The sequence below is a fragment of the Hemitrygon akajei genome, chromosome 9 (assembly GCF_048418815.1).
Source record: "Hemitrygon akajei chromosome 9, sHemAka1.3, whole genome shotgun sequence".
Classification (NCBI taxonomy): domain Eukaryota; kingdom Metazoa; phylum Chordata; class Chondrichthyes; order Myliobatiformes; family Dasyatidae; genus Hemitrygon; species Hemitrygon akajei.
This window is the reverse complement of record NC_133132.1, coordinates 129,658,522-129,674,447: the sequence shown is the minus strand read 5'-3', so window position 1 is coordinate 129,674,447 and position 15,926 is coordinate 129,658,522. Positions and strand designations below refer to the sequence as shown.

Sequence of the window (15,926 nt, the reverse complement as noted above, 5' to 3'; positions counted from 1 at the left end):
AAGGCAAAGAGTGGTTGTAGATGGGTCATATTCTGCATGGAGGTCAGTGACCAACGGTGTGCCCCAGGGATCTGACATAGGAACCCCTACTCTTCATGATTTTTATAAATGACCTGGATGAGGAAGTGAAGGGATGGGCTCATAAATTTGCTAATGACAGAAAGGTTGGGGGTGTTTTGGATAGTGTGGAGGGCTATCAGAGGTTACAGAAGGACATTGATAGGATGGAAAACTGGGCTGAGAAGTGGCAGATGGAGTTCAACCCAGATAAGTATGAGGTGGTTCATTTTGGTAGGTCAAATATGATGGCAGAATACAGCATTAATGATAAGACTCTTGGCAGTGTGAAGGATCAGAGGGGTCTTGGGGTCTGTGTCCATAGGACGCTCAAAGCTGCTGTGCAGGTTGACTCTGTGGTTAAGAAGGCATTGGCCTTCATCAACCGTGGGATTGAGTTTGAGCCGAGAGGTAATGTTGCAGTTATATAGGACCCTGGTCAGATCCCACTTGGAGTACTGTGCTCAGTTCCAGTCACCTCACTACAGGAAGGACATGGAAACCATAGAAAGGGTGCAGAGGAGATTTACAAGGATGTTGCCTGGATTGCGGAGCATGTCTTATGAAAACAGGTTCAGTGAACTCAGCCTTGTTTCCTTGGAGTGACGGAGGATGGGAGGTGACCTGTTAGAGGTATACAAGATAATGAGAGGCATTGATCGTGTGGATAGTCAGAGGCTTTTTCCCGGGGCTGAAATGGCTAGCATGAGAGGGCATAGTTTTAAGGTGCTTGGAAGTAGGTACAGAGGAGATGTCAGGGGTAAGTTTTTTACGCAGAGATTGGTGAGTGTGTGGAATGGGCGGTGGTGGAGGCGGGAACGATAGGGTCTTTTAAGAGACTCCTGGATAGGTACATGGAACTTAGAAAAATAGAGGGCTATGGGTAAGCCCAGGTAATTCTAAGGAAAGTACATGTTTGGCACAGCTTTGTGGGCCAAAGGGCCTGTATTGTGCTGTAGGTTTCCTGTGTTTCTCCAAGGCATTGGTCAGACCACGTTTGGAGTATTTTAAACAATTTTAGGTCCCATATCTAAGGAAGAATGTGCTGGCATAGAGAGAGGCCAGAGGATGTTTACGAGAATGATCCCAGAAATTAATGGGTTAACGTACAAGGATGGCTTGATAGTTCTGGGCATGTACTTGCAGGAGTTTAGAAGAGTGAGGGGAGATCTCATTGACGTCTACCAAATACCGAACAGCCTATGTAGAGTGGACATAGGCAAATGTTTCCAATAGTGGAAGAATCCAAGACTGGAGAGCGCAGCCTCAGAATACAAGGGTGTCCCTTTGAACAATTGTGGAGAAATTCCCTTAGTCAGAGGGTGGTGAATCTGTGGAATTTGTCGTCTTGGACGGCTGTTTGTAGGCCAGCCCACTGGGTATATTTAAGGAAACCAACAAAAATCTGCAGATACAGGAAATCAAAGCAACGCAACACAAAATACTGGAGGAACTCAGGAGGCCAAGCAGCACCTGTGCAAAAAAGGTAAAGAGTTGATGTTTTGGGCTGAGATCCTTCAACAGGACTGGGAAAAAAATGAAAAGTCAGAGTAAGCAGGTGGGGGCAGGGGAGGAAGAAGTACAAGGTGGCAGGTGATGGTTGAAACTGCGAGGAGGGAGTGTGAAGTAGAGTTCAGAAGGCAATTGGTGAAAGATAAAGGGCTGGAGAAGGGGGAATCTGATAGGAGAGGACAGAAGGCGATGGAAGAAAGGGAATGTGGAGGAGCACCGGACGAGGTGATGGGCAGGTAAGGAGATGAGGTGAGAAAGGCAAATCGGAACGATGAAGGAGAAGTGGAGGACAGGATGCAGTTATCAGAAGCTCGAGAAATCAATGTTCATGCCATCAAGTTGGAGGCTAATAACCTGAATGTGGCCTCATTGCAGCAATAGAGGAGGCCGTGGACTGACATGTTGGAATGGGAATGGGAAGTGGAATTGAAATGGGTGGCCACTGGGAGATCCTGCTTTTTCTGGCAGACAGAGCGTAGATGCTCGGCAAAGCAATCTCCCAATCTATGTCAGGTCTCACTGAGAGCACTGGATACCATAGCTGACTCCAACAGACTCACAGGTGAAGTGTTGCCTCACCTGGAAAGACTGTTTGGGGCTCTGAATGGTAGTGAAGGAGGAGGTGTAGGGGGAAATGTACTTGTTCTGCTTGCAAGGATAAGTACCAGGAGGGAGATCAGTGAGGAGGAAAGAATGGACAAGGGAGTCATTTGGGAGCAATCCCTGTGGAAAGCAAAAAATGGGGGGGGAAGGAAAGATGTGCTTGGTGGTGGGATCCCATTGGAGATGGTGGGAATTACAGAGAATTATGTGCTCTGTGCCCAGCACATATTCACCTACCCACACCACCAGTCTCTGCATCCAGCACATAATTCTCCACCAGAGTAACCAAGAAGCCGCCTACTCTTGGTGGTCGGTATCAGACCATCTTGAGGACCGCTGAATCAAGGATCAGATAAAATTCACTCCATCCAAGTTCTGGGATCACTCCATCTCTAATCCAGCAATGGCGCCACCTGACACACATAAATGATCAGTGGTATTCATTGCCTATATACAACCCACCCCGCAGTGGAAAATACTGATCAGTTTGAAAAAACATGAAGCAATCACTTATGGTGAGTGGAAGACAGTTTAGTTAAGAGAGATATCAGAGGCAGGTCTTACACAGTGTGAACTGTGTACCTGGAATGCGCTATTGGGAGTGATGGTCACGGCTGATACAATAGAGACATTTAAGAGACTCTTAGGCACATACATAGATGTACCAACTGAAGGGTTATATAGGAATGGCAGATTGCATTGATTGTGGAATAGGTTTTGATAAATCAGCACGAGATTGTGGGCCGAAAGGCTCATGCCATGCTGTACTCTTCTATGCTCAATGCTCTGTGTTCTTAATTATGTTGCCACCGTTTCTTTTAAGTATAGAACTGCGTAGGTAAAATTGCCAATCAGACTGCAATGGTAGTAGTTACAGGAACATAGTAAATCCACGAAACTGCATACCAAGATTTAAGGTCGCTTAATGTCATTTCCAATACACAATTGTAAAGGAGAATGAAATAATTGTTACTGCGGATCCAATGCAGTGCAGAAAGAAGTAATAAGATAAAGAAGCCAAAAGTAAAACTATAATAAATATAAATACAGCGATGGTGAGGAAGTTGTGGGGTGAGTTAGTGGGTGGAAGTGTTGATCAGCCTTACAACTTCGTGAAAGTAACTGTTTTGAGACTGGTGATCCTGGTATGAATGCTACATAGACTCACCCCTGATGGGGTGGGACAAACATTATGAGCAGGATGGCCTTTTGCTGGTATCTCACTGTATATACACTGAATGTCCTTGATGATAGGTAGGCTAGTGCTGATGATATGTTGGGCAGTTTTGCTTTTCTGTTGTACACCCTGTCTACACAGTGCAGTTTTCGTACCATGCATTGTGTTAGAATGCTTTCCACAGCACATCTGTAGGTCATGAGTGTGAATAGGTATAGTCCAGCTCTCCTCAGCAAGTGGAGGCATAAGTGTGCTTTCTTCTTTATGTGGCATGTGTTCTGGGACCAGGAGAGGTTGTGAGAAATCTGTACTCTCGGGGTTTGAAACTGATCGCATTTTCCACTGCTGTGCTGCCGGTGTGAGAGGTCTGAGTTCTTCTGGTTTATAACTTGTTACACTTGGTTTGACATGTTAACATTGAAGAAGAGGTTATTTGCCTGGCTCAAGGCCTCGAGCTCTTCCATCTCCTCTCTGTAGGTTGTCTCATCATTGTTGGTGATGAGCCCCCAACACTGTCATGTCATTGACGAACTTAACAGTGTGACTACTCAGATGGTTGGCCATGCTGTTGTGTGTGAGCGGAGTGTACAGCAGTGGGCTCAGCACACAGCCCTGGGGGGGCTGAGGATGATGGGAAGGGAGGAGCGGTTGTGCATCCTGCCTAGGTGAGGTCTGTTCCTTATGAAGTCCAGCACACAGTTGCACAGTGGAGTATTTAGAAAGAAGGATTGGGAATTTGTTCACAAAGGGCTGTGGGACAATAGTGTTGACTGCCAAACTGAAATCTAGAAACAGCATTCAGACATAAAACAAGTGTCCTTGTTTTCTAAGTGTGCCAGGGGCAGGTGTATGACAGATTGGTTCTGTCAGTAAACATATTGATGAGTGCAGTGTGGCAAGAATGGAGTTTTTGATATGTGCCATACCAGCCATTCAAAGCACTTTATGATGATGGGTATCACTGCCACTGGGTTGTAGTCATTTAGTTCAGAAAGCTTAGAGTTCTTTGAAGCATGCGGGGACAGCAGCCTGGATGAGTGAAGTGTTGAAGATGCCCACAAGATCATCAGTGAGTTTGTGTACACAGTCCCCGGGTACTCAGCCTCAGATGTTGTCTGGCCCAGCAGCCTTACAGGATTGACTCTACAATACAAAAATGTTGTATTTGACACCTACTGTCTGAATATGGGTGTAGTACTTTAATTTTCCATAGAAGCCTTAATTCATTCCCCAGTGATTCAGGATTACATTGCAAAGATAAAAGGTTTCATCCAGAAGTAATTTTCTTGGAAATAGAAGATAGCAAGATGGTAACGGTGAACCATGGTGATGTTCTGCAGGCTGTAGACAATACATATAGGGCAATCGATAACTGCAGAAAATAAGGAAAGGCATTGAAACTGTTTTGTCTGGACGTTTAGAGCAACGCACACAAAATGCTGGAGGAACTCAGCAGGCCAGGCAGCAACTATGGAAAAGAGCACAGTCAACGTTTTGACTTATTACTCTTTTCCATAGATGCTGCCTGGCCTGCTGAGTTCCTCCAGCATTTTGTGTGTGTTGTTTGGATTTCCAACATCTGCAGATTTTCTCTTGTTTATGTCTAGATGTTTATTCAGGCAGATTCCATAGGAAGACAGGCAAACTTTTTTTTTACAGGAAACAAGTTTGTATCCCATGTTATTGAGGTTCAGCTCAGGATGTACTTTAGGGCTTCACTTTTAGTCTGACTGATAGGTTTGGATTTCCATTAGGTAGGGAGTGTTCTGGATTAGGCTACTGTGCAAGTAGGTACCATCCTCATCTCTGGAGTGTAGAATTCACTATATATCTCACAAGCATAAACTGGTTGGACATCACTTTAAAAAATGTTAGTAATTACTTGGTAAAGCATCTGTAGTTTTAAAGTCCAGGAAAGTAAGGAAGGATTAACCTAGGATTATTAAAATCAACAGGAAGACAGCAGGGCAAGAAAGTAGTAAATTGGATTTACTCCCAATGCAATGTGGGACTTAATTTAGTGGTTGAGATTAAACATCATCAGTAAACCAGCTTGAAGAAAACTTACCCTTCATCTGACCCCACTCTTATCAACCTGAAGTGTTTGATTCAGAAGAGGCAGCAAAAATTGAAGAATTGTTAATTCTTATCAGTGGTGTTTCTCATTACAATAAGCATATTGCTTTCTCCAATATAAATAGAATCTTTTATTCTCAAGATAACATAAATAAAAAATGAAGATTTTATTACTTCATAGAAAAATGACCATTGTTGTATAGGGCTACCAATACTAAATGATTAAGTAATACAATTAAAAAGAAAATGTGGACTTACAAAAGACTAGGCTGATTGAATCTGCTTCAAAAGGGAGACTTAGTATCAATAGTTGCATATTTACAGAAGGTGTATGCAGCAACTGATGTACTTAGAATTGCAGTGATATCACATGATCTAATTCAGAAGATATTATAGTTACTATGCAGCTTGCAGCATAAGCAGTAGCATTAAAGCTTTGACAATACAACTTGAGAACTGCTCTGTTTTTTAAAGGTTGCAACAGAGGGGAAAAAATCAAATATTTCTGAAAGATTGTCTTAAGAATTGATTACAACTTTTACACAACATTTGAGAAAGATCTCTGTGATTGAATTTACAAAACTATTACAATTGGAATGTACAACAGTGCTGTTCCCAGTTGTGTAATTTGGTCTCTGTTCTGCTGCCATCATTGCTGAGGTCTGTAGCAATGGATAGCCATCTCTAGCTTTCTTTGTGAGCTAAAAGTACCACCTCGATGGCAATTCCTCAAGAGAAACATTATTTTGTACAAGTTGAAGTTCTTGAATTTCTAAATTAGCTTATGCAGATGTGTTTCTGATTTTGTACAAAGCAAATAATTATCACTGGTTTTAAGCTTGAATGTAAAATTTTCCATAATATAGTACATATATAATCACAAGAAATTCTAGAGATGTTGGAAATCCAGAATAACATGCATAATACTGGAGGAACTCAGCATGTATGAAGAGGAATAAAGAGTCGACATTTTGGACAAGGCTCTTCGTCAAGTCCTGACGAAAATCTTGGGCAAAAATGTCAATGCTTTATTCCTCTCTACAGATGCTGCCTGATCTGATGAACTCCCCCAGCATTTTGTGTTACTCTTTTGCACATACGTATATACCCTGTCTGTTCACTTTAGCAAAGGTAAGTACTATTGTCATTTAAAGCATCAGCTGGTTTCATAGATCTAAGTCAGATTTTAGTGAAAACCTGGGCTTTTGAGCTTGCGTTTTCACTAACTTGTAATTTCTCTCCCCCCACCTGCTCCCACCATCCATTTCAATGGAAATTACATAGTAGAAAATCCTAGCCAACAATATACGTATGGTGTGTAGCTTTCCCATTTATTTATACATAGGAGTGATATCTTGTATAAAGTCCTGTAAGTTGAACTTTAATCTTTTTCATGCTGCAAATAAAAAGGGCTGGAGAGTATGTTTGCTAAGATGCTGATGAATTATAATCTCTTCCACTGTGATGGTTCTCAAATCTTTGAATTACTTCTTTGTCCAGATCCTCGTCATTCCACAGATTGTATTCAGCCTCATAGTAGGCCTCAGCTTTTGGATATTTGGGTTGGATATGTTATCCCCTGACAAAAGAATCGTGATATTCATTGCATTTCCCCTTTCTCTAGCATTTCTGTTGCTTGCCCGATAAAGCATATCATCCAAGCAATTTGAGTTGTATATCTACTATATTTTGTTCTTCTCAAGCAAGGGTCTTAATGCTGTCCTGGAGCATTCATAAAATTTTAGAAATAGATGTTACTAGAAACCTTAGCTACAGACTTTTAATGTTGTATTTAAAGGAAGTTACTAGATAATAAAAGGATAGATTTTAAATCTGTATGAAATAATAAAATGTAAAATTACAGAAACAGCCAACCAGTGTGGAAAATGATCTAAAATCACCCTACTTCACCCTTCCTCTGCCTTACAGTGTTTTTATTTTTCATTGAGCAGCTAACTCTATCTAAGAGCAGTTTTGATCTCTACTACAACAACAATTTGTAATGGAAAATTCCACATTCTGAATAGTGGGATAATAAATTCCACATGTTTAAGGACATTCTGATCATCCCCTGAGTACGTGTTCGTTATTTTTTGCGTGATTGTCATAAATTTGCATATTCCCATTGCTGACTAACAATAATAAGCCATCTCTGCTTACCCTAGCATAATCCCTTCAAAATAAAATGATTTTTCACCAGTTACCTTCAGCTTTCCTGTTGACAGCAACCCGAACTTCAGCACATGTTGGTTTGCATACTCCCACCCTGGTAATATCTGAATGAATGCAATCTGGTGTTAGTTTCATGTTTCAATACTTATTCAAACAAAGATCTTCTACAAGCATATTGTTCAAATGGAGGCTTTCAAGTGTATTATTATCATGTTTTTGTATTCTATGCTTGTGTCTCTGTTTTTTCTTTTACACTTTAACAATTAATGTTTTTACGGAAGTTATTGTCCATTTAAAAGGGAAGGAGTAAAAACACTGGGGCTTCTCAGACTGCAAAGGTTGTGAGTTGTATTATGCAGATGCCTGTGCATACAATGTACATTTGACATTTGCCAAAAGTAAAAGGGTGACTAAAATAAATATTTGTCCCTCCATGAATGAGTCTGGGAAGTGTGGAAATGGCAGTCATTAACCAAATAGTTTGCATCTGTTTACATTGTAGAAAACATTTAAGAAAATCATCAGAGAAAAGGAGGGATTAGCTTAAAATTGTTTAAAATACTAGAGCAAAACTATGAATTGAATTGACTTTATTGCTTACATCCTTCACATACATGAGGGGTAAAAATTTTCATGTTACATCTCCATTCAACTGTGCAATGTGCAATTATAGTAATTTATAATAAATATTACATACAACAGGATAGTCAATATAACATAGAAATACAGCTGTGTCAGCATGAATTAAGCAGTCTGATAACCTGTTGAGATAAACTATTGGAATTAGAGGCCAAGTCCTCTGGGACTTTTGGCACAGATATGAGACCCTGAAAAAATAAGTGGCTAAATGTTGGCGGCCTTGTATGTGATCTACCATAAATTCCTTAGGTTCTGGAAGAATCCCACAAATCAGAAAACTGTTAATGTAGCATTCTTATTCAGGACATTGTAGATGTGGAGGGAGTTCAGAGAAAGAAATCAGCTTGTTAATCTGCCATCTGTCCATTGAGTAAATCCTGAAAGGAAATAACAGCATGATATTATGAGAAACAAAATAATACCAAGCAAAGTTAGCATGTTAATGACAGGGAAATAGCATTTGAGGCATGTTTGTGAGGTTTTTTCTAATATGAAGCAGATGAATAAAGGGGAGCCAGTAATGGAATTCGTTGTGGCAGTACTTGACAAAATACTATATAAGGTAATAGAGGTTGGGCTAATCATGATGAAACCAGGATGAATACAATCACATTTGCTGTATGAAACTGTACCCCACTTCTCCTGTATTTATAAGGAGTAACTTGCTGGTTAATATTATTCATATTGCTTTTGGCATTTTCTTTTGACATCACTTTCAGTTTAGGAGGGTGTAACTGGTAGGGTGCAATGGGGATTATTGCCAAGGCCTCAACTATTTAGAATCTGTTTTACTAGCACAGTTGAATAGACCAGATCCGTTGCAACCTGATGTGTTGTTAATTCAAAAACAGAGAAAAAAAGGAAACAAGGTTGTAGGTACGGAGTCTGCAAAGGGATAAAGATATATTAAGCTATTGATCAATCGCTCGCAGAACCTTGTATGTTTCAATTACATCACCTCCCAAGCTCTAGTGAGCGTGTTTCTCTACTGTTCTTGTACATCAGATTCCACCATCCGTGGAACAAACCCACTGAAACTCCTCTGCATTCCCTATAATGTTGGTACCTCATTCCGTGAGTATGGCGACCAAAGCTTTGTAGCACTCCAGATCTAGTCTCTGCAGTGGCCTATAAAGTTATATCAAAGCTTCCCTACTTTTCTATTCTTTACACCTTGGAATAAAGGACAATATTCCCATTTGTGGGGACGTCACGTGATGACGTAGGATCGAGACATGGATATCCAGCTCTCCCGTAAAAAACTAGTAAAATAATGTTTAAGTGAAGAAAAGTTAGTAAATACTTTTTAAAAATTACTTATAAACTACTCAGGATTGTCTTAAGATATGTCTCCTAAACAGAAGCAGAAGAAAACTACTACTTTGAAGACAACACAAGTTGGAAAAGAATCAAGGCCGGCAGCCATGAAAGAGCCTCGGGCTCAAGTGCATTTTACCTCCGGCGATACAGAACAGGAAACTGCGGCAACATCAACCGTTTCCAAAAAAAAAGAGCAACAGGAATTGCGCATGTGTGAAGGAATGGGCATGCGCAAACACGAGCAACCCAAACTACAAATCCCAGCTATGATCAGAACTGAAAGTGAAAGTGAATATGAGGTGGAATCAGATTCTCTGGATAAATCAGATGAAGATGAAGAGACAAACAAAGAAGAGCAACAGGAAGAGGTTGGAGGTGATATTGGAGACATAAAAAAAACTTCGGTGCAAATAATACATGAATTAAAAGCATTAAAAGTAATAAAAAAGATATTAACAATATGAAGATTATGTTTGATAAAATGATGAAAAGACAGGACAAAATGGACAAGAAAATTAAAAACTTGGAAGAAATAATGGGAGACACCATTGATAGAGTGAATAAAATGGAAGATAATATTTCTGCCTGGACATCAGAAAGAAAACGGTTGTTTGAAAAAGTGGATGTACTTGAAAATTTTAACAGACGAACTAATATTAAGATTGTTGGACTTCCAAGAAGGTATAGAGGGAGAGGATCCAATAAATTTTTTTCAAAAATGGATTCCGGAAATTTTGGAAATGGAAGAAGGAACCCAGTTAATTGAAATTGAAAGGGCTCACAGAGCCTTAAGATCAAGACCTCAAGTTGATCAAAACCCACGATCAATCTTGATAAAATGCTTAAGATGTCAAGATAAAGAAAAGATCCTGAAGGCGGCTGCCCAACATGCCAGAAAGAGAAACGGGCCATTGATGATAGAAGGGAAAACAGTTCTTTTCTATCCTGATATAAGTTATGACCTTTTGAAGAGAAAGAAAGAATTTAACCCAGCGAAAAAAGTTTTATGGGAAAAGGGTTATAAATTTATATTGCGCCACCCGGCAACCCTGATAATTTTTTTGGATGACGGAAAAAGAAGATCTTTTACTGATTATCGGGATGCGGAAGAATTTGCACAAGAACTCCCAAATATTCGCTAACCACAGCCAAAGATTTAAAAGTGAAATGGATTAAAGATGAAGACAGGGACAATGAATGGAGTTGATGGATGTTTAAGGACAGAAGAATATTTAAATATATTCTTAATTATATGATACAGGGAGAGAAAGGTAAAAATTTGAGAAATATTAATCGAGAGTAGTGATATTATATTTTCTTCTCTTATATATACTTTTTTATGTTACGGGGGAGCTGGGGGAACTTCGGGTCGATTGCTACGGGATTCACGTGTGTAATCATGGAGATTGCCATGACCCGCACAATGGAGGGGGGTAATGTTGTGTTTTTTCTTTATTCACAACATTAGTAGGGGGGTATTTTGTTATTTTTTTCTTTATAATCTATTTTTCTTTAATCTTTCTTTCTTTGCCTGGACAATCGGGGGGGGGGGGGAGACACATAGACAATAGACAATAGGTGCAGGAGTAGACCATTCGGCCCTTCGAGCCTGCACCACCATTTTGAGATCATGGCTGATCAATTACTATCAATACCCGGTTCCTGCCTTGTCCCCATATCCCTTGATTCCCCTATCCATAAGATACCTATCTAGCTCCTTCTTGAAAGCATCCAGAGAATTGGCCTCCACTACCTTCCGAGGCAGTGCATTCCAGACCCCCACAATTCTCTGGGAGAAGAATTTTAAAAAGATTCCCCAAGGTACTATGAAAGTTGAAAAGTTAGATATTACTATAGACTGGAGTAACCCTGTTAAAAATAATGACTAATTTACTGAATTTTTAAAGTTTTAATGTTAATGGGCTTAATGGACCGTTGAAAAGAAAAAGAATTTTAACATACATTAAGAAAATGAAAATAGATATAGTTTTTAGCTGCATTCCATTTGAAAAAATTACTTATAATTTAAGAGATAAATATGAAATATTTCTGAAAATTTGGCGCCCTTATTTACAAAAGATAGGATTAAATATATAGGTGCTCGGAAGATAAAATTATTGGTTATTTGGGGAAAGAAATAAATATATATATTAAAGCTATTATGAACTCCGTGGAGCATGTGGGGATCTTCCGATATCCAGGCATTCTTTCTTTCTTTCTTTCTTTTTTTTTCTCATTTTTTTTTTCTCTTTCTACAGGGATGTGTTGGGGGGAGGGGTTAAGGAGAGGGGGGAAGGGTTGATAATTTTCCTTCTGTAACCATTTGAAAATTGAATTAAAACAAAATTTATTTAAAAAAAATCCCATTTGTTTGCTGTGCTTACATATGAACTTCTTTTGTTTCATTTCCTCAGATATTGGGGGCAGTTCAGAGAATGTTGCTGGAAGAAAGAGGTTAATGTATGGGAAAAGGACTTTATTCATAGGAACTTCAAAGAGTAAGAGGTGTTTTCATTGAATCATTGTATATTTGTTATCTTTAGGTAAATGTTTCTGTACATCAGGAGTATTCAGAAGTATTGATCAATGTTAGTTTCGAAAGACTGCAAAATTGGGTCAGGACTTTATTTTGTTCCACACATGCAAACAGTTTAAGTAGAAAGTACCCTAACCACATAGAGATTCAGCCAATGGGTTGTGGATACTATCAAGCAGCAAGTTAATCCTTGTGGACCCAGAAGTGTATGTATGGTACAATTGTGTGTATTGGAAAGCCATGCTCAGCAAGTTCTAGATCTTCTATCTTGAGTTATTTTTGGGCAGCCCTGTTTGCTAGGCCTTGGGGAAAACTCTGCAGCTAAATGCATGTGAGAAGGACTGAATCCACAACTGTTTTTTTGCAGGATTATTGGAGACCTAGGAGGAACACTGATGTTTCCAGTAAACACCCACAATCCTTGACAGTCACCATCTGGAAGTCGTCCCCCAAGAATCATCCATAATCCTGTTCTATTGCTATTGAACCTTTATTTATCCACCCTTCAGTCTCCCCCTCTTCTCCTCCCCTACAGCATTTGGATCTCCTCCCCTCCAAATGAGAGCCTCAATCATCGCCAAAGTAAGCCCTGACAACTGAGCCTTCCAGACTACTCCCAAATCTCTGCTTCATGATCAGGACCCTATGACCAAGAGTTATGCCCTCTACTTCCCCTCCAACCCCCAACAGAAGTTTACATGGTGGTTCACATTACCCTAGTGTAACTACTGACATTGAGCTATGAGAGACTCCAAGTGCTGGAACCTGGTGCAACAGCAGCTCTCCTAATTCTTCCAACACAGTGCTTGCTGTTAAAGTGCTTAGTTTTCCCTTTTGGCACAGGAAGTTTGTGAACAGTTACAGAAAATTGTTTATTTTTTTTGTTCAATTTATCTTGATAAATAGTGATCACTTTTGTTTGGAAGTGCAGGGAGGTCTTCTTTTGATAGAAGAAATAAACGGGCAAACTATTATTTAAATGGGGAGAGAATTCAAAGTTCTGAGATGCAACGGGACTTGGGAGTCCTCGTGCAGGATGCCCTTAAGGTTAACCTCCAGGTTGAGTCGGTGGTGAAGAAGGCGAATGCAATGTTGGCATTCATTTCTAGAGGAATAGAGTATAGGAGCAGGGATGTGATGTTGAGGCTCTATAAGGCATTGGTAAGACCTCACTTGGAATACTGTGTGCAGTTTTGGTCTCCTTATTTAAGAAAGGATGTGTTGACATTGGAGAGGGTTCAGAGAATATTCACTAGAATGATATCGGGAATGAGAGGATTAACATATGAGGAACGTTTGACCACTCTTGGACTGTACTCCTTGGAGTTTAGAAGAATGAGGTGGGACCTCATAGAAACATTTCGAATGTTGAAAGGCATGGACAGAGTGGATGTGGCAAAGTTGTTTCCCATGGTGGGGGAGTCTGGTACGAGAGGACATGACTTGAGGATTGCAGGGTGCCTATTCAGAATAGAGATGCGTACTGAAATTTTTAGCCAGAGGGTGGTGAATCACAGGCAGCAGTGGAGGCCAAGTCACTGGTTGTATTTAAGGCAGCGATTGATAGGTTTCTGAGTAGTCAGGGCATCAAAGGTTATGGTGAGAAGGCGGGGGAATGGGACTAAAGGGGAGATTGGATCAACTCATGATGAAATGGCAAAGCAGACTCGATGGGCCAAATGGCCAACTTCTGCTCCTTTGTCTTATGGTCTTATGAATGTCAAGCAGGTCATATTGCATAAGAAGTGTTCTAAGGTACTCTGGGTAGCCACTGTCAGCTTTGCCAATAGACTCAAATCTTTGGAAGAAATAATGATAATTTTCACTCTTAGACAAGGCAGTATAAAAGATTTTATACCAAAGTGCTGAGACCGTGAAGTTATTGACATGAACATACTTATCTCTGAAGTGTCTCAGCTGCAGAATGTTGTGCTGTCAGTCACATTTCTAATGGTAAAGAGAGTTGGAGTAACTCTCCTGAAGGTTTTTGCTCTGCCTTACGTTATCAGACAGCACACCATCTTTATACTGGGTTGCTCCAGTAATTTTCCCAGGGGTCACGCCTAGATTTATTCTCCTCTCCCATTTGCTTCTCTTTTTGAACCCATATCCTTTCATTTCTGGAAAACATCAATCATAGTTTGAGATGCCATTCAAAGCTCTTCGGTGTTTTTCTTCGAAGGTAGTATTTTTTTGTGTATTTGGTAAAATCCCTTTAAATTAAACTTGAACTTTAACCTAATAAGTTGGTGGTTGTGTTGGGAAGGACATTTGTGTGGTGGAGGCTTTCATTTTTTGGAATTTGTTCACACTGAAGCACAACATGTTCTTGGAACATTGCTGTTATGTCATTGTCTGTTTTCTGGGAGTTCTGTGCCAAATAAAATCCAACTCCAAAGAACTACTGATTCACTTTAATGGAGTGTGATTTATTTACAGTGATTAATGTATGACCTCAAATTAGGAAAACGTGCTGAGGGACATTTATGTGGAACTGAATTTGTTACAACTGTATGCTGTATTACTTGATTAAAAGTCTTCAATTTTTGATTAATGGCTGAAATAGCACAGATCTGAGAGTTTGACATGCTTAAATCTCGGGAAACTTTTGTTATCCACTTGCTTTTCTCTCCCTATTTTTTCCCTCTTCAGGTCTGATGGGCACACCTGTGGTCAAGAGGAGACATGAGCAACCTGCTCGCTGGCCTCTACTAATAGTTTTGAAGGAGTATCTGTTTAACTTCTAATGTTACTCTTCGTCCATTTGGAAAAGTGGTTTTGCCTAGAAATTCCTTCTGGATTGTTGCACCAAATGCGGTATATAGACGCATTCCAACTGAATGTTGTTCATAGACAGTGTGCATTGCACAAATAAATTACCTGGTACTTCAAAGTAGGAATGACTTTCTAGGCATTTATCTTGACAGCTTAATTTAGGCATTAAGTGGTATAATGCATGAAACCACTGTGATGCTCCATACATCAGTGGCTCCAGTGCATTTGTCACCCTCCTTTAATTTTCATAATGTTATTAACATTCAATGGACAAAACTGAAAATGAGACGAAAGGAACAAAAAGGATTCAGTGCAAAAAATACTGAACAAATTATCACGGACAGAAAGCTTAATGAAAGTCACCTACTTCCAGTACAACTACATATCAGATACAGGCTCACAGAAGAGTTTCAAACTGGTAGATTGTACGCTTTAAAGTAGAGCATGAGAAGAATTATATTTGGAACCAGTAATTACTATTGAAAAAGATTATTACCAAGACCAAGGTCAGTGAATCTGAAATAAGAACAATGAGTGTTGACAGTACTTAATGATCATTATGTGGATTTGCCGTCCATTTTTGTCATGAGGACACAGTGATATCAAGCTAGGTTCATGTCCTTGCCTGAATTTTGTGATTGAAGACGAAAACTATTGTATATAAAACAATAGCAGTTTTGGCGGTTTCCACAGGTGTTTTTAAAGGTGAATCCCCACATTTTGCTCCACTTTCTAAGTGTTTAGGCGATGTTGTCACAATCAAAGAAAATAGACCATAAGACACAAGAGTAGAATTAGGCCATCTGGCCCATCGAGTCTGCTCCACCATTCAATCATAGCTGATCCTTTTGTTCTCTGACTCCTCCTCAACCCTAGTTCCCAGCCTTCTGCCCGTAACCTTTGATGCCCTGTCCAATCAAGAACCTATCAATCTCTACCTTAAATATACCTAACCACCTGGCCTCCACAGCTGCATGTGGCAACAGATTTCACAAATTCACCACCCTTCGGCTAAAGAAATTTCTCCGTATCTCCGTTTTGAAAGGGTGCCCCTCTGTC

General features: G+C 39.9%; 1 protein-coding gene across 4 annotated transcripts in view; it reads left to right on the top strand.

Annotated features, from left to right (window-relative positions):
- LOC140733532 (kelch-like protein 29) overlaps window positions 1-15,926 on the top strand; it is a 431,638-nt gene that overhangs the window by 306,785 nt on the left and 108,927 nt on the right. For 2 of the 4 annotated variants that reach the window (XM_073056976.1, XM_073056977.1), the window contains one exon: window positions 11,971-12,054. The exons of the other annotated variants lie outside the window; for them this stretch is intronic. In XM_073056976.1, coding sequence (XP_072913077.1) covers window positions 11,971-12,054 — 84 coding nt within the window. The remainder of the gene's footprint in view (window positions 1-11,970; window positions 12,055-15,926) is intronic. 4 annotated transcript variants of the gene reach the window in all.